The 23,303-nt window shown below is 46.4% G+C and overlaps 1 protein-coding gene across 1 annotated transcript; it reads left to right on the top strand.

Moving 5' to 3' along the window:
• Positions 1-6,255: 6,255 nt before the first annotated feature.
• On the top strand, positions 6,256-17,448 carry LOC149343579 (uncharacterized). The gene is made up of 4 exons (XM_089547015.1): positions 6,256-6,312; positions 12,152-12,319; positions 15,754-15,900; positions 16,855-17,448. The coding sequence occupies exons 1-4, from the start codon at positions 6,256-6,258 to the stop codon at positions 17,446-17,448; spliced, it is 966 nt and encodes a 321-aa protein (XP_089403141.1).
• The last annotated feature ends 5,855 nt before the right edge of the window (positions 17,449-23,303 follow it).

The following is a 23,303-nucleotide window of genomic DNA, read 5'->3' as shown; positions in this document are numbered from 1 at the left end:
AATGGATTTTGTACACATTGTGTTTTGTAGATTACGTAGACGGGTACGGTCATTTTATATTGCTTTATTATTATAGATTAGAGAAGATGGTTTTGCACCTAACATGTGGAACGCCCTTTACAAAATCTGGAGTGCTCAGGTGCTATTTCTTTTTTCTGTTAGTCACAACGTAGTCGGTAATGATGCCACTTGTTTTATTTAAGTCTTCCTTGGTAGTCTCCTGTAGGTTATGGTTGCTTGAACGTTTCCTGCAAGTGGGACTTCGTTCTTCGTAATTGGTCATTTTGACATACCTCCCCTTGCTTTCTCACTGTTTCAGTGCTTGATTTTATGTTTCATCTGGTCTGCATTTGTTTTGGCTGTATATATGAAAATGTTGGTCCTTCATATGTTTTAAAAGGCAGCCGTAATTTCACTGGGAAAGTGCCGCGCTATTTACGGCACTCTTCAGTCCTTTATGCACGGCAGGCAACTAGCTTATTCTCTGCATATGCAACTGGCCTCGTCGGTTACTTCAGCCACTTCTTTTTGGGTCAGTATTTGGAGTCTGAGTCTGTGAAGTGGTTTTCAACTAATAAACTGACTTTTACGAAAAACTTTCGATTTTTCTGTTTATGCGAGCAAAACTTCGTCAACACAGTTCTCTCACAACGCATTGCTCGCAAACTTGGTCGCAGAAAAATGGGTCCAAAGCAAGAAACTATAAATTTGCTTAAAATGTACCCTCAGGCATTGAGTTGAACAGCTGACCAATTTGGTACGCTAACACCTTACAGTTCAGCGTGGCACACGTATCTAGGGCAAAGAAAAACACCGCAACGCGACATGAATACCGAAAAATGGCGTGTATTGTCTCCACTCGTCTTTTTTTCTACGCTCTTGTCTCGTGTGTCGCAAGGGACCTCGGGGTGTCCGAAGATTTATTTTTATGGTTTATGGTTTATGGGGTTTTAACGTCTCAAAGCGACTCAGGCTATGAAGGACGAGGTAGTGAAGGGCTGCGGAAATTTCGACCACCTGGGGTTCTTTAACGTGCACTGACATCGCACAGTATCACGCGTTTATTTGGCATCCGCCACATAAACGCGTAGTTATGACATCAAGGGCTTTTTTTTGTTGGATTTAGTTGGACATGGTTGTTTAGTTCGTCTTACCGTTCGAAGACGGCGGTGGCTCTGCACCATAAGCCGCCATGTTTTCAACGAATGGGCTTCTATGCAAACATCGCTATCATTCTACGTACCTTGGCGTCCGACTTAGGCGAAACTCCAAGCGTTCTGTGTAGTTCAGTCTAAGTCGATTCGAAAGTGATCGCATCAGGGTTTACATACTCGTGTTTAACTGCAGAAAAATTTCCAAGAAGGCTGGCACGAATGCATGAGTTCGGCTAGCCGATGGATTACTCAATCCTGCACAGTTATGGTTGTGCGGACCAACGGACCTACACGCAAGGAGAAATTCTCCGGTACATTTCTTCCAGAAGGAATGTGATAACTTTCAAATCGTGCTAGTCTGTATATGCTCGCACCATCCGCTCTTCAGCACATGGAGAGCACTGATCGCGCCGGTCTCCACACATAAAAAGCGGCGAAGAAAGACGAGCGCGGTGTCGCCAGTGAAGAAACGCTAAGGAAAGAAAAGTGGCTAATGAGGTACGCTTCCCAGGACTCCAGCGCAGTGATGACCACCTATGAGCCGTCCTAGAATGCGCTACGCCATTCCTCTCGACAATTAGATATTGTGTATTTTTTTTATCTCGCAGTTCCTGTACTGGTCGCAATAATCCCTTTGGTCGCCCAATCGGTAATGCGACAAGTGAAGGCAGTGGCGACTTTTTCCCTCCTTTCTCTTATGGGCCGACCGCATGCAAGCTCACTCGTAAGACGTCCGTACGCAACATATTACACGGAAAACATTCTTTGCAATAAAGAACTATTTCTGCCCACAATTCAGAACCTCTTCGCATAAGCACACCTGTGGAATCAATAAGATTAATTTATGGATACTTGTTCGGCGAGTCACACACTTGCTCGTTAACAGTTTTCTCAATGAAAACAGTGGGGAAGGAGCACGTCTGTGTTGTTGCATACGCCCTAGTGCAAGGTAGATAACCTGGTATAAACTGGTATCAACGTTTCTAAGCTTTTTAATACTGTTTCGCAAGCCTATTTCGACACCGTATAGGATGTACGTGTGACGAATACATCAACATATAATGTACCGTCTACGAGGTTAGCCCACCACGGTTTTTCGTGACCTGCTGTTTATTAAATTGAATGTAATGGGGCTAGCTTGAAAAAAGACTTTGTGAATACAGTGCCAGTCCTTTATTTTAGAGGGTTATGCCTTGTCATCCTTAATCCCCAAATGCAACAATAAATAGAAGTATATGTTCCTAGCGGCAGTAGTGCATTCAGGTTTTATCACCTCCGTTTGCGTTATATGTGAAAAAACAACATTCATTGAAACCCTTTCTTTAGTGGTCTTTTTGAATTCAATTGTACTCGATGCCCGAACAAAGACGCCATGGCTAAGGGTTCTTCACGAAATAAATTTCTTATCGTCCGGCTGTCACACACAGCGCTGCGACAGTGGTGGAGTTATGGGATTTACTCACCAGCGACTATGTTCGAGGAAGCAGTCGCGCTTCGAAGACACAGAGAACTATTGCCATTAAAGGTAGAGTCAATAATTTCGCTCGTTGCTTCGATTTGCTCTTCCGATGTTAATTGCCGCATTGTCCCTTTCTTATAAGTAACGTCTGAATAACCGGATCTCACAGTTTCTCAATATTATGTGTAGGAAATTCTGGCCCGCCACCGCCTGTGCGAGTTATTAGAGCACCTCATCCACCGCCTGAATTCCGGGAAGACCACGTTTCTCATTTTGTTTGGCTATGGTTGCGCCAAAAACATGGATTATGCCTCCTGAGTGACCGCTGCGCCGCTGCGCACCGCTATTCTCGCCTCTGCGCACAGATGAAATTGTTTTAACCCAACAGCGTTAAAACGATTTCAAGAGCGTTAAAAAGGCGCCTTACATCAGAAATTCCGCTTTCGGCGTCAGCGCTGTAAGCGAACAATAACGGGCATTGCTCTGGCAGGTGGCCCCCACCTTAGAGGCAGGTGAGCGACTGTGTTCACGTGGCCTTTCGGCGTTATCAGCCCTTACCAACCGGATAGTGAGCAAATTGCCCACCATGGCAGGTGGCAGTTAATGATTGGTCGCTCGGGAAGAACAACCTCGGCCCCACAAGGTCCCCCGCAGGGAGCACCTGCAATAGCACGGCAGTGGTGCATCACTTAACTGCCCCGCCATTGAGCAAAAAATGGTATGAGGACTCCCAGGCTTCTATGAAAGTAGAGAATAACCTGCACATTTGGGAATTAACCTATTACGCTGTCATGTCATACCCTTAAGGCTGGGCTTAAGTGACTCCTCCAATTTTAATAGTGAGCTGCTCACTTCAATGAATTAATTAAAACTGCAAGGCTGGTACGAATTATTTCGCCGCATTTCTGGGAAGTTTGCCACGAGAAGAGTAGTATTGTTATAATTCAATGCACATTTCATGCCCAGAAATATCCAAGCCAAATGCTAAACCTCATCATCCCGGAATTCCCTCAAATCACCATGCTGGATGATGTGCAGCGCCACCAGCTTTCCCTATAGGCAATATCCTGAAACTCTGTGCCTGGATTGATTACGTCACGGTCTCAAGGAGTCTCCAATATTTTTTTTTTCGTTTAACTTCTTCCATTTATCTTCCTTTCCTTTACCGTTCAAGTCGTTCAGGGCGTTTCCAGAAAAACAATCACCAACTGGAAACAGGCGTTTCACGACCAGTGAGTGTATCCGAAGCCCTAATGCGAAAGCGGGGTGCAGCGATCATTTTTCGATGTGCCCCTGAATAACGTGGCAGACTTAAGCTACTGTTCAGCGGAAAAAACCGTCATAGTAATTGGCTTTGTCGTGTCGAGAAATCTAGATTTGTCGAGAGGATCGTGACGTCAGACGTTCAGGTGTAGAATCAAAATAATTAGAACATAAGCTAACTTGTAGTTATGAGGCCGTAGCATGGCTTCAATGTGATTATGTAAAGTAAATTAAATTAAAGTAAATTGAAACTCCTACTGATCCGTGAGGCCCATGATGGCGTCCCATGGAGTCGTCACTTATCTCTTACAGTGAATGCTCGCATTACCCGAATCGGTTGTATATATCTCTGCCTAGTCGGTTGGTAGACGGTGACAGCGTCTTTCAATGTGTCAGCGGCTGCTGAGGGAGATTTTTTCAAAGCCATTCATGAAATGCGGCAACTGGCAAACGTACTGACGTTTCACATTTTCACTGGAATGCAAGAAACCCGAAAACAAAAAAGGCCGTCATTCAGCCATTTACACTTCAGCACTGCCTTCTGCTCATGCTCTGCACTCAAAACACTGCAAATGAATCATTTTTTTGCGTCCCCAAACTTTTATTCGAATCACTGTCTAAAATAATGGAGCAACAGTACTTGGGGCTGAATGGGTTCTGTGCATTTTCCGCTTGTCCAGTGTCCTAAAAGCAAGTTCCCGCATTATTCAGCTGGAAATTTTTTGGAAAATTTCGTCCCTGAAAATGCTATTGATAACTGTAGTCCTCATCAGAATTCAATTTTCGAAATTCAGTTTTAACTGAAAAATGTGAGTATCATTGGCGTGCACGCCTCAGCCCTTCAGTACTCAGCTGTATGAGACAAACACAGTAAGGAAGCCAAGGTCATAGAAAAAGGCGGTTAACTTGGATTAGCGCACATGGCCAGGAATTCGGGACAGCGCCCAGAGAGGTCCGCTGTGCCTAGTTATCTATCATGTGCTGTTATGCAGTCACTCGGTCATACTCTTTCTTTATTCCGTGTCCGATGATGCAAACGCTTTTTTGAATGTTTAAAGCCATACGCCACGTGGTAACAGCGAAGGAAAATAGAAGCCCTAGTCCCGAATTCCTGGCAATGGCTCTGCATTTTGAATCATTTCTTCGCTATCTTGCATGCCTCTGCAAGACCGGGAGACTTCAACTCCTTACCGTCCGCGGGCGACGCACTGTTTTTTCACTCACATCACCTTTTTAATGCCCTCACACGGGTAAAGAAGCATAAAATCCATAGTTTATAGCACGCTTCCTTCTTTGTAGTTATGCGGAATTCATTAGTATATATGAATCGTCACATTGTGACGGAAACGTATCTGTCTGTTTGTATACGTGCCGGTACATGACAGTTTCGTTTTTCAGTAGGGCGCGGGAACGTAGAGGGCGCGTCCGGCGGAAATTTTTCAGCCCCGTAAGTACACTGCGTACGAGAAAGTCCCAACTGACTTAAGCTTCCAGGGAGACCTATTGCTCGCGTTACGGGGTCTCCCAAACTGCCGGAGCAGGAGACTCTTGTAGATGCAAAGTCCATCAGCTTTTCGTCCTACACCTTATAAGGCGGATTATAGCGTATAACACAGCCTATTTTCATTAATTTTCGGTTCATTTCATTTTGCTGCTCTTGCCATAACTTCGTCGTTTTGCTTCGGTGAATAAATAAAATAAGTAAAGTGAGAACATCTCCCATTAAACAATTTTTTCATGCTCAAGTAACGCAGTAACCACGACAAAAGGAAGACGGGAGACGACACGAGCGCTGACTAACAACTGGTTATTTTATTCTGGGAAAAGTATATAAAGACGCAGGACACAGCAAACAACCCCCCAAAAAAACAGAACAAAGGTTAAAACTTAGAAACCATACTGCGCATGCACATCACAGTCGAGTCCTGACGTCTTTTTTAACGAAATTCGAAGAGTATCTTCCATAGTAGATGGCACTCCCCTATCTCCTGGACCAGCTCCCTACAAATGCAAACAGCGTGATTACACAGGACACTTGTCTTATCTACTGGGGGTAACAATCGTTGCACTTGCTGCAATTCAAAGCCAAGCTGCACGACACCGCTACTTTTTTCACCCATCTGTGATGTTAGCAAGAAGGCCAAGCGCAGACTGCGGAGACAAACTGAGTCGACGTCAACGACGTCCTCAAGTACGGATACGGTCACCACAGCGCGAGGTGCCGAGGCCCATACAGCCTTTTTCGTGCCATTGGAGCCGACAGAAAACTTGAATCTCCTGAACATTCAAGCCATCTCCGTATTCCTTGAAAGCCTTGTACCAGGAGGGATTAAAGACGTTAGAGTTAACCCGCACAAGAACATCATTGCCATTGATGTCATGAAGCGAAGCGAGCTGGATAGTTTGGCCGCCATCACCAAACTGGAAAATATCAGTGTGCGCCCACTTATTATACAAGACAGCGGAACCACGGCTGGCGTAATTTACAACGTCGACATCGCTATCCCTGACGCCGACTTGCCCATATTAATCAAGCCGGCAACCAACAGCATTTCTATAATGCAAGTTAAGCGCCTTGGAAGGTCTACATGCATCAAGCTGACTTTCAAGGGTGACTGCATTCCATCCTACGTGAAGGTGGGGCACTTTCGTCACCCGGTTCGTGCATTCGTACCTAAGCCGCTACAGTGCCGGAAATGTATGAAGATTGGTCATGTGAGCGGGGTCTGTCACAACTCCATTGTGTGCCCAAAATGCTCTGAGCCACACAGCGGCGACAGTTGCCGCGCGCCTGCCTTGAAGTGCGCCAATTGTCGTGGCCCTCACGCCTCTTCCTCGAAGGACTGCCCTCGCCTAAAGACCGAGAGGGCGGTACTGAAGCAAATGGTGCGTGATCATTCCACCCACAGAGAAGCCGCTGCAAAGGTGCGACGACGTCGTTCGCGCCGCCGCCGAAGGTCGTTGAAGGCAACAAATAAATTCGAAGAGAAGACCCCAAACGGCAGCGCAGCTTGTCCGCCTCCACCGACAACAAATCAGGAAAGCCTGGCGACTCGTGAAACACGCCCTGCTGCCTCTGACACAACGCGGCCACCACTACAAAAGCCTACAGCACACACTTCGTCCGGTACGTTGCCGCACCCCATGCCTGCAACACCAACTACTGATCCGGGCAAAAGGCACGATTCCGACCACGGCCAAGATATATAAGTGATTGCAATGCTAACGTCACTGATGAATGTTATGCGTGCTCTGCTGTCCGGCTTGCGCACGCCAGCAGCACACAATGCACTGCAAGTACTGGACGCGCTACAGCCAGTTCTTGCAGCTCTACATTAGAAGGCACCATGGCTCCCCCGGAACAATCTTTTACGAAGAAAGTCAAGCAAGCTTTTATTTTTCAGTGGAATGCCCGCGGGCTCCAGTCCCGGATTTCAGATATTCGACATTATGTTTATGAAAACCGTTTCCCCATTCTTGTTATCTGTGAACCGAATCTACCCAACATTTTGCGATTATCCGGTTATGAAGCTTTTACTTCCCCCACGCGCAACAGAACCAGCAAAGTCATCGTCTACATTCGACGTGAACTTACATATGTGCTTCATTTGGTTCCCCCACACAGTGACAACCAGTATGTTTGCCTCACAGTGAAGAGCCGTGACCTCACGTTTACGCTTTTGGCTGTGTACATGGCGCCGTCAAGCCGCTTTGACGAAAAAAGATTGAGTAATTTGATGCAAGCCACCTCCGGTCCATGGGTGATTATAGGTGACTTCAATGCTCACCACACCATGTGGGGAGGCGTTAGGATGAACCTTAGTGGAAGGAAACTCGTCTCCTTCGCCTCTGACCACGGCCTCCAGTGCCTAAATGACGGAATCCCGACGTATATTCGAGGGGTGACCTATAGCAGCTGCCTAGATTTGACTTTCGTTTCGCGATGCCTAACCAACAACGTCCAATGGTTTTCGGATGTAGAAACCCATGGCAGTGACCACATCCCAACCTACCTGATTTTTACCGGCCATTGCACGTCCCGTTCTGCCACACGTATGCAGCGCATTGATTGGACAGTTTTTAAAGCGCGTATGGAGGATGCATGCATGGAAGGATTCTCGACAGGTCTTGAACAAAAAATTAAGGAGGTCATGGAGAGCGCAACGTGTTGCTACAACCCCGTCGCCAAGTACACCGACTTTGATATTGAATTACAACGACTGCGGGCACTACGGCGCAGGGCAGAGCGCAGATACCGACGCACAAAGTCGCGCTTGGACCTCAGAGATGCAAGACGCCTGCAGAAGAAAATCCAGCGCAGAATTCAAGCCCTGCAGACACAACGTTGGAGAACATTTTGCGAGACACTTGACCCACGAAAGCCTTTGTCACGCGTTTGTAATGTGATCCGTGGCCTTCGCACGTCCCCTCAACAGCGCCACCCGTTTAAATCCCTCGCGCTCCACCAAAAACGCAGCGAGGTCGCGGTAGCCGAAGAATTTTGCGCAAGGATAACAGGCCAACCGAACCCATCCACAACGCTGCACTGCAGTGATGTTCCATCCTCGCGGGATTCACGAATGGATAACCTGTTCTCCATGGAGGAACTTGACCCTGCGCTGGCTTGTTGCAGAAGGTCGTCATCGCCGGGGCCCAATGGTGTGACATACTCCGCGCTCGCCAACCTTGGCCAAGAGGCTCGACGGGTTCTTCTGGACACATACAAGTCATGGTGCGAGGGCATAGTTCCTAATGCATGGAAGACCAGTCGTCTCGTACCACTCCTTAAACCGGGAAAATCACCACTCGACATTTCAGCATACCGACCAATTGCACTCTCCAGCAGTGTCGGGAAAGTCATGGAAAGAATGTTGTTAACACGCGTGGAATGGTACCTGGAGCGATACCAAATTTACCCTGCATTTATGTCTGGGTTTCGACGTGGCCGCTCTTCCAATGACAATGTGGTTGACCTTGTATCGTCCGTCCAGCACCAAAAAAACTTGAAAAGATTGACTGCGGCACTATTCTTGGACATCAAGGGCGCCTACGACAACGTAACGCATCAGGCCATTTTGCATGCATTAGAAGCTGCTGAGATCGGAGGCCGCATGTTCAGCTGGATACGCAGCTATTTGTCAGGGAGGTCGTGTTTTGTCCAGACTGAAGACGGGCCAACCTCTTCGCATCTGAATTCGCGCGGAGTCCCGCAGGGTGGAGTGCTGAGCCCAACTCTTTTCAACATAGCTCTCATCGGCCTGGTTGACTCATTGCCACAATCAGTCCAGATCTCAATATACGCCGATGATATCTGTATTTGGGCATCAAGCGTGACCCGTCCCCAAGTTCGTGCGAGACTACAAAAGGCGGCAACGATACTGACGTTATACCTTCGTCAGCAGGGCCTAAATATTTCAACCGAGAAATGTTCCCTCGTTTCGTTCACGAGAAAAAAAATGACATGTTACCGCATATATATTAATGGCAACGCCATTCCCTATGAAAAAAACCATCGCTTCCTTGGCGTTGTTATCGATAGGAACCTCTCGTGGAGTCCCCATCTTTACGACATGCGAAAGAAACTGACAGCGATTGTTCATATTCTCTCCTTCCTCGGGGGAAAGTCCTGGGGTGCATCTGTACGCTCGATGCTTCAACTGTACCGTTCGCTGTTCCTGGGATACATGCGGTATAGCTTTCCCATTTTAAACAATATCAGAAAGACAAACCTTCAGACACTTCAAAGTGTTCAAGCGCAAGCTCTACGAATCTGCATTGGGCTACCTAAATGTGCCTCAATGGCAGCCACTATTCTGGTCGCTGGGGAGCATCCTGTTACTTCATCCATTGCTGTTGAAACCATGAGAACACACATTCGGCACCTCACGCGAGTTCCGAGTCATCATCTTGCAGCTCTTCCCGTACTCAGACCACATACTGCATTTGCAAATGTAATTCAAGCTCACCGTGCCTATCTTCCTTCGCAGTTCGCCCACCCATCAAGATCATGCTCACCCATATGGAGTCTCCATGAACCCCGGGTGCACCTATCTATTCCTGGAATTAATAAGAAATCTGATTTATCATTGCCTGCTCTCAAGCAACTGACACTGCATCATTTGCATTTTAACGATAAACACCGCATACATGTCTACAGAGATGGCTCAGTGACTTCAACAAGCTCTGCTGGGTCTGTGGTGATACCGGCCAGGTCTATTTTAATGAAGGTGAGGACTACCTATCTCACCTCTTTAACTGGTACAGAACTAGCTGCCCTACGGGCTGCAGTTCAGTTCATTAGTCAGGAATCTGCACATGACTGGACAGTTTTCACCGACTCTAAAGCAGCCCTTCAAGGCCTGCAAACTGCACTACGCCGTGGGTCACACGAACAACTCGTTGCCGAAATCCGCAAGCTGTACCATGACGCCACATTGAAAGGACATGACATAATTTTCCAGTGGCTGCCGGGCCACTGCGGCATTCATGGCAATCACCAGGCTCACAAAGCTGCCCGTTCTGCCCACAATGACGGAATCCCCGTTAATATCCCCGTAACGAGAGCTGACGCAGCGTGTGGGCTTCGTTCCTTGAGGCTGGAGCTCACACTTTCAGCGTGGAACTCTGGAGAGTTGTGCAACCGTCGCCTCAGGACATTGGACCCTGGACTGCGCCTCCGTATTCCGTGTAATGTAGCGCGTCGTGAAGCAACACTACTGTGTCGTCTATGGCTCGGTGTTGCCTTCACGAATAAGTATGCTTTCCGGATCGCGATGGCCGACAGCCCTTCTTGTGTGAACTGCGCCTGTGATGAGACAATCACCCATATATTCTAAGAGTGCCCTACCTTTGTAGCCGAAAGACATAAGCTGCGATCTGCTCTGGACCGCCTGGACCCTCGCCCTTTCACAGAGGCCAAGATCCTCGGTCCGTGGCCACAACAGTCAACTGCCATCAAGGCTTACAAGGCACTCTTTCGCTTTTTGACAGCGACTGCCTTGATTGACAGACTGTGATTATTTCCCTTTACTTCTCTCTTTCCTGTTTAATTCCCCTCATTCCCTTCCCCTGTGCAGGGTAGCCAACCGGAATCCTTTCTGGTTAACATCCCTGCCTTTCCCTCTCTCTTTCTCTCTCTCTCTCTCTCTGTGATGTTCGAACAATTGCCCATTGCTTCCCCAATTAGAAAGACAAGTCTCCTGTTTAATCACCCTGATCGAATTTGCAGCGAGATGGTGGAGGCCTTTATGATCAGGAAGGAAGCAGATGAGTGTGTTGCTTCACCATACATCAATTTCGTAGATCAGCAGCCAGGCTTTCTTCGCAAATGTGTGAGGTGCCGTCTACTATGGAATACAGTCTTCGAATTTCGTTGAAAAAGATGTCATGACTCAACTATGATGTGCATGCACAGTATTGTTTTTTAGTTTTAATCTTTGCTCTTCTGTTTTTTTAGATTGCTCACTGTGTCCTCCGCCTTTATATACTTTTCCGAGAATGTAATAACCAGTTGTTAGTCAGCGTCTGTGTCGTCTCCGGACTTCCTTTTGTCCTGTTTACTGCGCTACTTAAGCATGAACCCTTACCAACTAGCCCAGTTTTATGTTCTCGTAAACAAATCTTTGCATATTTTATTTTGTATAGTGAGGTGCCCGAAAAAAGAAAACGCATAGCAAAGTTGACTGAAACCCATCTGCGTTAAATTTTTTTTGTCCTGAACCCGTTCGAACCCGTTTCAACCGGTTCAAGACGGACTCAACCGGTTAGAACCGGAAAGGAATGGCCCTCTGGAGCCAAACCCTGAACTGAACCCGAAAGCCGTGAACCCGAACAAGAACCGAACCCGAAAAAATGCCGGTTCGACACCCTGGCTGAGACCACCTTGCCGGAAAACTTCACGGAAGGGCGAGCACACTATTAAGTACACTCTCACACTCACACAGAATAACATCATCTGATCACGAAGGCCTATCCGGAAACGAGGTAGCGAATGACCTAGCCCGAACTCCCACAAACCGGGCGGATCCTCACCCCGATCCCAACGCCTTTCTAGGACCACATGGTGACAGGCTAGAACATGTTAAGCTAGAAAGAGGACATTTCTCACAGCAACACAAATAACTGTCCTCCCCTGATGCGATTGACAGGAAAAGAATACAAACACATATATCCAAGACTTCACAATTTACACAAGATCACACCCACGAAATACTCAAGTTACTGTCCTTGGTGCGGAGCAAGCCCCACGCTCTGCCATACATCTTTGGAATGCCAGGAAAAACCGGACAAAACGGTAATAGTGCCATACCTGACCCACGAGTACTGGGAGGAGGCCCTGACCAGCGAGAACCTCTACCAGCAAATCCGGATCATCCAGCTAGTCCGCGAGTCAGATGCCGCCAGCGGAGCCCTGGATTTTAGGGGCGCCGACCACTCGGCTCCTGCGAGTTAGTCTACTCTAATTAAAAAAATTCTCTCTCTCTCTCTCTATCGTCTTCCTCCCTTTAATAGCCTCCAGTCACACGCAAAATACTAGGTTGCGCTTCTCCGGCGTGAAATCGGGCCTAATGCCAAAATGTTTCATTTGCATGCTGCGAAGTATCCCTCGCCAAAAAACAAATAAACAGATAGGTGATATCCGCTAACTTAGGGGCACTACTTCGTCGATCACCGTAGCCCACCGTCGGCAAATTGGTTGGTTGGCCTCAAGTAAAATGGAAAGATTAGCAGTTTTAGAGGAAAAGGAGTAGTAATAGGCTACAGGCTGACAGAATGGACGACGCAACGACAGGGGTCCTGTTAGCTGGGAGATCGAAGATGGAACGACGGCTTTATGTGCAAATTCGAATGCAACACATGGAATGCTTCAATTTTCTATTGACTGAAAGAGAGAGAAAAAATAAACCAAAATTTTAAAATGAACTGTTTGATAATCAGAAAAATGAAAACAAATAGAGAAATGAATAAATTAAATAATATTAGCAGGGGAGTCGCTGTGTTTCTGGAGGAAACTTTTGAACAGCACAGCGCGCACTCCTGTTGCTTTGTCCAAGCGAAGTAGCGCCAAAGGAAAGAACAACCTCAGTGGACACAGGCACACCCAGCTGGTGAAACGGCAAATGTCGCTTGAAGAAGAAAACAAATCGAAAAAACCAAGCACTCATGCCCAAAACTAAACAGTTGGTTCCGCCACATCTTCAGTTGTTTACGTTGGCATAATTTAGAGCTGCTCGCAGTCGCCAGGTTGTTTTCCATGAGGCCATTAGAATGCGTTATGGGAAAAATGCGTCAGCAAATTGACGAAACATGGCAAGGATAGGCAAGTTTTACGACGTAGACGACGGAAACGAGTAAATACAGAACTCGATTAGTGATTTTGTCTCTGACACAGCCCACCTTGTCGCGCAGAAAAATTGTTCGTAATACTATCGATCAGTAATGTACCATTCTATATCGACCTGCTTTTCTCCTAGTGTCCCTTTAAGAATATGAGCAGCTTCTGAGAGAGCTACATACAAGTCTGGCTGCGCAGGGGATGGCAGTGTGTCAAGAGTGTGCGTTGGAACCTTTACTGCACAGTTGGCAAAGATGCAGCTGTTCTTGTTTTTAGCACCTTTTCTTTTAAGGGCAGCACGAATGTGCAAGGTACCGATGGATCCCGAAGACATCCGCATCATTCAAAACTAGGAATCCTCGTGATCTCTTTCAGTGACAAAACGAATAAAAGTTCTCAACAGTCGAAAAGTACATTGCAAAGGCTACAGTGGAGTACTTGAATATAAAAAAATGCCTCAGCTATCAATCTGAAAGAATACATGAGAATGTGAGTATTTCTTTTACGTTTTGCAGAGTGCACTAACATTCCAACTACAAACCATTCGTGCCGGTCATCATCAGCACATTCATAATCATGGGCATCCGTTTACTTCTGGCATGGGTGCTGACTTGTCGCGCTTGTGTCAAAACAGATAAACAAGCAATAAATGTTTGCCACAAATGTCATGCTCGGGCCTGGCGTTCCAATCAATATGCTGCAGTTGTGACCACCTTGTTCTTCCATGTGTTGCAAGGTAGCTGTCAGAGACAAGGATAAGGTTGTAATGGCACTTCGCACATTGGTTAAATGAATACTGTCCGGAGTAAAAGTGTTCTAGATTAAGGTAGTACAACCGTTCTACCCCTATTTTTTGTCATTCATATGCATCCTTTTGGTAAGGCGATGAAGTTTCTGCCTATGGTCGAATGTCATGCGCTAACAACGGGAATGCACATTTCTGATTCTGACCGGGGTCAAAATTAGAGGACTGCAGTGGATACACAGATGTTCAGCTTCCTGTACCAAAGTACCATTCCCAAGAATGTTCACGGAATGAGTATTTACAACGTTGGCTGCAGTAAATGGTCTCACGATGCAAAAGCTGCAAGCTTCTGTACTTTTTGAAACTTTTTTACTACACAATTTATGGCGCAAACACTCATCTTCAAAATTTTTCTCTCGCTTTAAAAAAAATTTCGTCGATTTGCGCCTGTCCCGTCTGGATTTCTCTGTGTTGTCTGTTTCGGCGCTAAAACCCTTTTCTGAAAACATGCACCAACTAGTCCCCCAACAAGTATAACTCGTCGATTGAAACTTTGGGATCGAAGGGCAATAAACCGTTCTACTAAAGCCGCCGTCGTTTACTTTGTTACTTTGAGCACATTTGGGTAAATTATGTGTTCATTGTTCAAAAAGCACTTTTCTGAAAGTTCAGTATTTTATTTTACTTCGACATATTAAGTTTCACAAGCTGTATTATTTTTATATTTAGTGTACATATAGAGAAGCAAGCGGACTATTTCTTATTTTCCGAGATTTCTTTAATGTCAAAAGAGTATAAATTGAAGTTTTATTTCAACTGCGAAAAAATACCTAAAGCACCCAAAAATACATGTTATGGATCATATTGAAAGCCAGAATTGTGCAAAAGTCATCAAAAGATTTTTGACGTGTTATCTAAGATTGCGATTTTTTTATCTATTATTGAGCGGTGCCTATTTTGACGCCTTTTGGAAGGTTTGTTCTCAGCTCACCTCAGACTGGCAAAAGTATTTCAGGCTTAGATTACGCATGACCTTTTCGAACAAATCGGAGATGGTTGAGGACAACGGTCGACACGGTATCCATGCTGGATCAAAACCGTTCATATCCCACCAGGCGTACCGTGAATATCTTCGTTGAGAGCTCCATCCCTCACTCCTGGTTGAACGCAAATGAAAAATAACTTCATATTTCTCAAGGCAAAAAAAAAACTGCTACAATTTATAAAAGGAGAACGCAACCCGGTAAACAACGCCGTCTCTCATAGACTGAAAAAAAAAAGGCCTTCCACAAGAAACGGGCTCACTGCATTCCTTCCATATCGTGCATCCCGTTGCGAAAATGGAAATCATTTTATGCCTGTTTGTTACGCCATTGAGCAAGCAGTCTGTCGCAAAAGACACTCTCTCGACAAAGGAGCCACTCATCTTCCAGCAGCTCTCTCCACCTAACCCGGTCACAATGAAGTAAACAAAATTAAAATGAGTTAACTCCCTCTGCCTGCCCTTGCAGCGACATAACACTCTCTGCCAGTCGACGTCATATAAAAGCGACGCCGCAATGTCTAAAGCGCCAACAAACAACGCTCTGCACTGCTTCGCCGCTTGGATAATACAGTGTCCTTCTATCAACTGCGACGCGCATTCCGCAGTTTAAAACAAATTGAAATGTTCCCTGAGGTGAGGCCTTAGACTTGTACCTATTACTTCCAAGTGTATTAGCTAGACATTCGTAAGATGAGCAATAAACGTAAGATGAGCTAAACGTTCTGTAAAGAGGCTATTTTTATATTCCTGCAGATAACATTGCTCATCACCTGCCTTGTGGCCAGTACGTGCGCTCTACATGACCACCAAGGCGCAGCTCCGTACCAGAACCCCGGATACGGTGGCTACTTCCCATCAGCAGCCGCCGCCCCTTACAGAGGCTACGCCGACTATGCCACGGTACGTGGCTCCAGTTCGACCTCTCTGTTGATTACTGTCAGCTATTATAGATTGCCGCATATAGTGGCACAAAATGCTTTTTTTCCTGAGATTATTAGATTAAGTTAAGGACAATGCACTGAGCTATGGAAAGGGAAATGCTAGGTGCAGCATTAAGAGATCGGAAGCGGGCGGAGTGGGTGAGAGAACAAACGCCGGTTAATAACATCCTAGTCGAAATCAAGAGCAAGAGGTATGCTTGGGCAGAGCATGTAAAGCGAAGGCAAGATAAACGCTGGTCCTTAAGGGTAACAGAGTGGATTCCAAGATAAGGCAAGTGTAGCAGGGGGCGGCAGAAAGTTAGGTGGGCGGATGAGATTAAGAAATTTGCGGGAATACGGTGGCTGCAACTGGCGAAGGACAGGGTTAATTGGATGAGAGAGGCCTTTGCCATGCAGTGGGCGTAGTCAGGCTGAAGATGATGATAATGATGATAATGAATTGCAAGAGCATATCGAAATCTATATCATGAATAATCTCATGGCCCATCTTTCAGAGAGAGGGGGACCAAGCAACGGGAGGTCCTAGCTGTCGCAGCCTATGTCAACTTTTCTAATGCGTTATCAACCCGTAACAAGTGTCGCGTCTCTAACTTTTCTGACTGTCTCTCGTGTCATAGCGAAATATCCAATCGAGGTCCAGCAACAATCCCGTAGGGCACATCCTCCAATAGTCCGAGCGCCTTAACGTAGTCGCCAGACCCACGTTGTGCACCTTCAGCTACTCGCCGCTACAACCAACGTTGCCTACGCGCTTTGTTCATCGCTAGCGCTGAAAGCAAGCTGCAAAAGAGAGTCTTCAAGCCTGATTGATTCAAGTGCTTTAAAGTAAACCGCGCGAAATAGTCAGCATAGCACATTGCATTCTTAGAATGGAGCCCGGTTTATGTCAACTAATGCACTTATACTCACGCAGCCGCCTCAGCCATACAGCTTCGGCTACGACAATGCGGACGAGTACGGCAACCGCCAGTTCCACAGCGAGCAGGGCGATGCCAACAATGCCAAGACCGGCTCTTACGGCTACCGTGACGCAAACGGCCTCTACCGCCGGGTCAACTACATTGCCGACGCAAACGGATTCCGTGCCACGGTGGACACCAACGAGCCAGGCACCGCTCCCGGTGCCAGCGCCGACGTGGTCTTCAACGCTGCACCGGTTGTCCCGCCGACCCCTGGCGGAGCCGCAGGTGCAACGGCCGGTGTCGCCCCGTTTGCCTACGGAGCTAGGGGTGGAGCGCCGAACTACACCAGCGGTTACAATGGGTACGGCCGATACGGATACGACCCATACGGTCGCAACGCTGGCGCCTATGGATATGGTGGCTACGGTGGCTACGGTCCCTACGGCTCTTCTTCCGGTGGGCCAGCCCTGGGTGGATATGCCTACGCAGGAAACGCCCCATACGACCAAGGTGCCGCCGCCTATGCCGCTGGCCGCTATGCGCCGGGTGGCCACGGAGCTGCCGCTGGATGGGCTGCCGGTCACTACGGCTACCGCCGCCGATAGTAAATGCTGCCGTAGAATTTTAGCAATACCTTGCAGATAGGAGCGGATGAGTGGCGCTGAGTAAAAGGTTGATACCTTTAATTGCATTTTTGATTTTCGTGAAATCACTCTACAACGTCCCCTAAATTTCCCAGACTCTTTCACGTTTTCTCCAATGTGACCAGCTCGTATGAACTCACTTGAAGAAGCCGTGTACTCGAAAAAGGATCTACCAATAAAGGAAAACTTTACAAGCCGCATGCTGGGCCAAAGGCAATCGAAAGCCTGCCCGTCACTGTATTAAAAGAAAAATAAAGTATTATTATTGTTTTTCAATTCTCCTGACAAGCTCTGAATCATTGCCATTGCAGTCTGGGTAAAAGAAAAGGTGAGGCGATAAGGTACGGCTCTACGGCCCGGAAAAGGTTGATCTCTGCTACTGATTAGCGATGCTCTGATAAGCCAGGCGCTAAGATAACTGTGTAACTGTAGCAAAACCAGGTATTTTTCCTTTAATGAAGCACAGCGAAGCCATCAAAAAATGCAGGATTACTCAGCGCAAGAAAAGACACTACGTTTTCGCTTTTTACACGATCATATTCAACCTCTTTTTCAAAACCATATTCTATAAAACTACGGTGACTGCAGTGATTTCGCAAAGACCGATCTCGAATTCATGCTTTCTCTAGACGCCCACTGCATTCTATGAAAAGTATATGGAACACTGACTGCTACATGGCCGCTGTGGAGGCGTTGGCTGTACAGTTACGTGACGGAGCGACGTGTATCTCGGCATCTTGTTATTTCTTTGCGTGCGGCCGTTCTCCTTTGATTAGGGTTAATTTCAAGTGCTTGGGCACTTTGCGTCCTCCTGCTATGGTCTCGACGGCTACCTGTGCGCGCTTTTCTTTTGCCATACCAGCCCCAATTCCACTTGTACTGTTTTGAACGAGCTGCCTTCGGAAAACCGATGTTGTTAGATAAGAGCGCACAGCCCATGAAGAACTGGCGCTTTTTTGGAAAGTGTCCACGTGAGAATTGCTCTGTTGGCATCACATTGCGAAGGTAGGGTGTTGCAGTCACTTTTGTACAGCGGTATGCCGTTGCCACTCAATGCCAATACCAGCCAGAACGGTGTCTTATGGCCTCTGTGTGGAAGGTGTCAGATGTGGCTTTCGGGTGGTCGCTTCGTAGTTTGCACGAAAGCTCATGTCCTGCATTAAATTTTGTTAATTTCCTGGCACCTGCAGTGGAACTGAATGATTGCGCTTTGTACTAACTGTGCTGAGTGAAGTATTGCATGATAATTATTTGTGTTCTTGTTGAAGAAACAACGTGAATTTAGCAGTTATTTGAAAAATACATATCCTCTATATCGCTCTCAATATGTGAGAACGCCTTGATAATATAGAAATTGTTCTTCCCATCCTTTGTAAACGTTAAGTGAATGCAGCCTTGAACATTCACTCTCCACAAATTTTACTGAGCACTGAAAATTGCAACTGAAATGGATTTTGTACGCATTGCGTTTTGGTTGGTTACGTAGGTGGGTACTGCCCTTTTATATTGCTTTAATATCATAGGTTAGAGAAGACAGTGTTGCACGTTACATGGCATGGCCCTTTACAAAATCTGGAGTGCTCAGGTGCTATTTCGTTTTTCTGTTAGTCACAGAGTAGTCGGCAATGATGTTACTTGTTTTATTGAAATCTTCCTTGGTAGTCTCCTGCAGGATGCGGTTGCTTGAACGTTTCCTGCAGCTGCAAGGTCATTCTTCGTGTTTGGTAATTTTGCCATACCTCCGCTTGCTTTCTGACTGTTTCAGAGCTTGATTTTATGTTTCACCTGGTCTGCATTGTTTTGAATGTAGACATGAAAATGATTGTCCTCTATATGTTTTAAAGGCAGCCGTAATTTCATTGGGAAAGGGCAGCACTATTTACAGCACTCTTCAGTCATTTGTGCACAGCAGGCAACTAGCTTGTTCTCGACATGCAACTGGTCTCGTCGGTTAATTCAGTCACTTCTTATTGGGTCAGTATTCAGAGTCTAAGTCTGTGTAGTATTTTCAACAAATAAGGAGGCTTTTTACAAAAAAGTTGCAATTTTTTATCTTTATGTGAGCAAAACTCCACCAACACAGTTCTGTCACAACACATTGCTCGCAAACTTGGCCGCAGAAAAATCGGTCCAAAGCAAGAAACTATAAATATACTTAAAATGTGCCCCTCGGGCATTGAGATGGACAGATGGCCCTTTTGGTACGCTAACACCTTACAGTCAAGCGTGACACACGTGGCGAGGCCAAAGAAAAACGGCGCAACGCGAAATACCGAAAAATCGTGTTTATGGTCTCCACTCGTCTGTTTTTCTTCGCCCTTGTCTCGTGTGTCCCAAGTGACCTCGAGGTGTTCGAAGATTTATTTGTATGGTTTATTGTCTATGAGAGTTTAATGTCCCAGAGCAACCCAGGCTATAAGGGATGCCGTTGTGAAGGGCTCCAGAAATTTCGACCCCCTCGAGTTCCTTAACGTGCACTGACATCGCACAGTATCACGCGTTTATTTGGCATTCACCAAATAAACGCGTGGTTATGACGTCGGGGGCTTTTTTTGTTGCTTTCAGTTATGACATGGTTGTTTAATTCGTCTCGCCCTTCGAAGACAGCGGTGGCTCTGCACCATAATGTTATCAACGAATGGGCTTCTATGCAAACCCCGCTATCTTTCTACGTAACTTGGCGTCCGGCTTAGGCCAAAGTCCAAGCGTTCTGCGTAGTACAGTCTCAGCCGATTCGAAAGTGATCACATCAGGGTTTGCGAACTGTTCTAACACAAAAAATTCGCAAGTAGGCTGGCACGAATGCATGAGCTCGGCTAGTCGATGGACCGTCATGCAAGGAGCAATTCTTTGGTACATTTCTGCCGGAACGAATGTAATAAGTTTCAAATCGCGCTAGTCTGTACATGCTCGCACCATCCGCACTACAGCACGTGGCGAGCACTGATCGCACCGGTCTCCACGCATAAAAGGCGGCGAAGAAAGACGAGCGGCTCTCGCCAGTGAAGAAAAGCTAAGGAAAGAGAAGTGGCTAATGAGGTACGCCTCCCAGGACTCGTGCGCAGCCTTCACCGCCTATGAGCCGTTCTAGAATGCGCTACGCCATTCCTCTCGACAATTAGATATTGTGCGATTTTTTTTATCTCGTAGTCGCTTTACTGAGTCGTCGTTATCCCTTCGGTCACCCAATCGGTAATGCGACAAGACAAGGCAGTGGCGACTTTTACCCTCCTTTCTCTTATGGGGCGAGCGCATGCAAGCTAACTCATAAGACATGCGTACGCAACATAGTGCACGGAAAACATTCGTTGTAATAAAGGAACATTTCTGCCGATAATTCAGAACGTATTAGCATAAGCACTCCTGTTGAATCAATAAGGTTAATTTAGGGAGATTTGTTCGGCGAGTCACACACTTGCTCGTTACCAGCTTTCTCAATGAAAACAGCGGGGTCGGAGAACGCCTCTGTTGTCGCGTACGCCCCAGTGCATGGTAGATAGCCTGGTATCAACTGGTATCAACGTTTCAACGCCTTTAGATATTTTTCACAAGCATATTTTGACATCGTATTGGTTGTACGTGTGACGAATACATCCATATAGAAGGTACCGTCTATGAGGTTAGCTCCGCAGCGGTTTTTAGTGACCTGCTGTTTATTAAATTTCATGTCATGGGGCTAGTTAGAAAAAAAGCTCCATGAATATAATGTCAGTGCCTTATTTTACAGGCTGATGCTTTGACATCCTTAACACACAAATGCAACAATAAACAGAAGTATATGTTTCTGGCGGTGGAAGTGCATTCATGTTTTATCACGTCCGTTTGTGTTAGATATAAAAAAAAACCAACAGTCATTAAAACCATTTCTTTAGCGATTATTCTGAATTTAATTGTACTCGCTCCCCGAACAAAGAAGTCATGTCTAAGGGTCCTTCACGACCGGCTGTCAGTCTCCAGCGCTGTATATACACAGCGCTGCGACAATGGTGGAGTTATATGATTTACCCACCAGCGACTATGTTCGAGGAAGCAGTCGCGCTTCGAAGTCACAGACAGAGAACTGTTGCCGTTAAAGGTAGAGTCAGTAATTCCGCTCGTTGCTTCGAATTGCTCTTCAGATGTTCAATACCGCATTTTTCCTTTCTTATAAGTAACGTTTGAATAACCGGGTCTCACAGTTTCTTAATATTATGTGTAGGAAATTCTGTCGCCCCCGCCTGTGCGAGTTCTTAAAGCACTTCATCCACCGCCGGAATTCCGGGAAGACCATGTTTCTCATTTGGTTTGGCTATGGTTGCGCCAAAAACATGGATTATGCCTCCTGAGTGACCGCTGCGCCGCTGCGCACCGCTATTCTCTCCTCTGCGCACAGATGAAATTGTTTTAACGCAACAGCGTTAAAACAATTTCATTAGCGTTAAAAAGGCGCCTTATTTCAGAAATTCCTCTGTCAGCGTCAGGGTTGTAAGCAAAAGACCACAGGCATTACTCTGGCAGGTGGTGCCCTGTGAGCAACCTTAGAGGCAGACGGGCCACTTGGTTCACGTGGCCTTTCGGCGTCATCAGCACCTACCAACCGGATAGTGAGCAAATTGCCCACCCTGGCAAGTGGCAGTTAATGATTGGTCGCTCGGGCAGAACAACCTGGCCCGCACAAAGTCCCCCGCAGGGAGCACCTGCAATAGCAAGGCAGTGGTGCATCACTTAACGGCCCTGCCATTGAGCAAGGATTGGTATGAGGACTCCCAGGAATCTATGAAAGTAGAGAATGACCTACACATTTGAGAATTAACCGATTACGCTGTCACGTCATACGCTTAATGCGGAGCTTAAGTGTCTCCTCCAATTTTTTATAGTGCGCTGCTTACTTCAATGAATTTTGTAAAACTGCAATGCTGGTACGAATTATTTCGCCGCATTTCTGCGAAGTTTGCCACGAGAAGAGTAGTATTGTTATAATTCAATGCACACTTCGTGCCCATAAATATCCAAGCCAAACACGAAACCCCACCTTCCCGGAATTCCCTGGAATCATCATGCTAGATGACGTGCAGCGCCACCAGCTTTCCCTATAGGCAATATTGTGAAACTCTGTGCCTGGTCTGACTACGTCATGTTCTCAAGGAGTCTCCAATATTTTTTCCACATTTTACTTCTTCCATTTATCTTCCTTTCCTTTATCGTTTAAGTCGTGCAAAGCGTTTCCAGAAAAACAATCGCCAACTGGAAACAGGCGCATCATGATCAATGAGCTGGCCGGAAGCACTAATGCGAAAGAGCATTGTTAGTAACAACGATCATTTTTCGACGTGCCCCTAGAATAACGTGGCAGTTTTAAGCTACTGTTAAGCGGAGAAACCATCGTGGTAATTGGCTTTGGCGTGTCGAGAAAATCCCGATTTCTCGAGAACATCGTGACGTCAGACGTTCAGCTGCGGAATCAAAATGATTAAAACATGAGCTAACTTGTAGTTATGAGGCCGTAACACTTATAACATGTAAAGTAAATTAAATATAGTGCAATTTTAAACTCCTACTGGTCCGTGAGGCGCATGATGGCGTCTCATGGAGTCGTGACTTACCTCCCACAATGAATGCGCGTATCACCCGAATCCTTTGTATATGTCTGTACCTAGTCGGTTTATAGCCGCTGACAGCGTCCTTCAATATATCGGAGGCTGCCGAGGGAGCTTTTTTCAAAGCCATTCATGAAATGCGGCAAATGGAAAGAGCACTGACTGTTCACATTACCACAGGAATGCAAGAAACTCCAAAACAAAAAAGGGCCCTCACTAATCCATTAGCACTATAGCACT

This window comes from Amblyomma mixtum, chromosome 5, assembly GCF_055824585.1.
Source record: "Amblyomma mixtum isolate Tamu chromosome 5, ASM5582458v1, whole genome shotgun sequence".
NCBI lineage: Eukaryota > Metazoa > Arthropoda > Arachnida > Ixodida > Ixodidae > Amblyomma > Amblyomma mixtum.
This window is presented reverse-complemented; position numbering and strand designations above follow the sequence as displayed.

Coding starts and splice junctions, on each gene's coding strand:
- LOC149343579 (XM_089547015.1), top strand. CDS start 6,256: ATGAAGCGAAGCGAGCTGGATAGTTTGGCCGCCATCACCAAACTGGAA. Junction 12,320..15,753: donor GCGCCGACCACTCGGCTCCT/GCGAGTTAGTCT, acceptor ATATTCCTGCAG/ATAACATTGCTCATCACCTG. Junction 15,901..16,854: donor GCTACGCCGACTATGCCACG/GTACGTGGCTCC, acceptor ATACTCACGCAG/CCGCCTCAGCCATACAGCTT.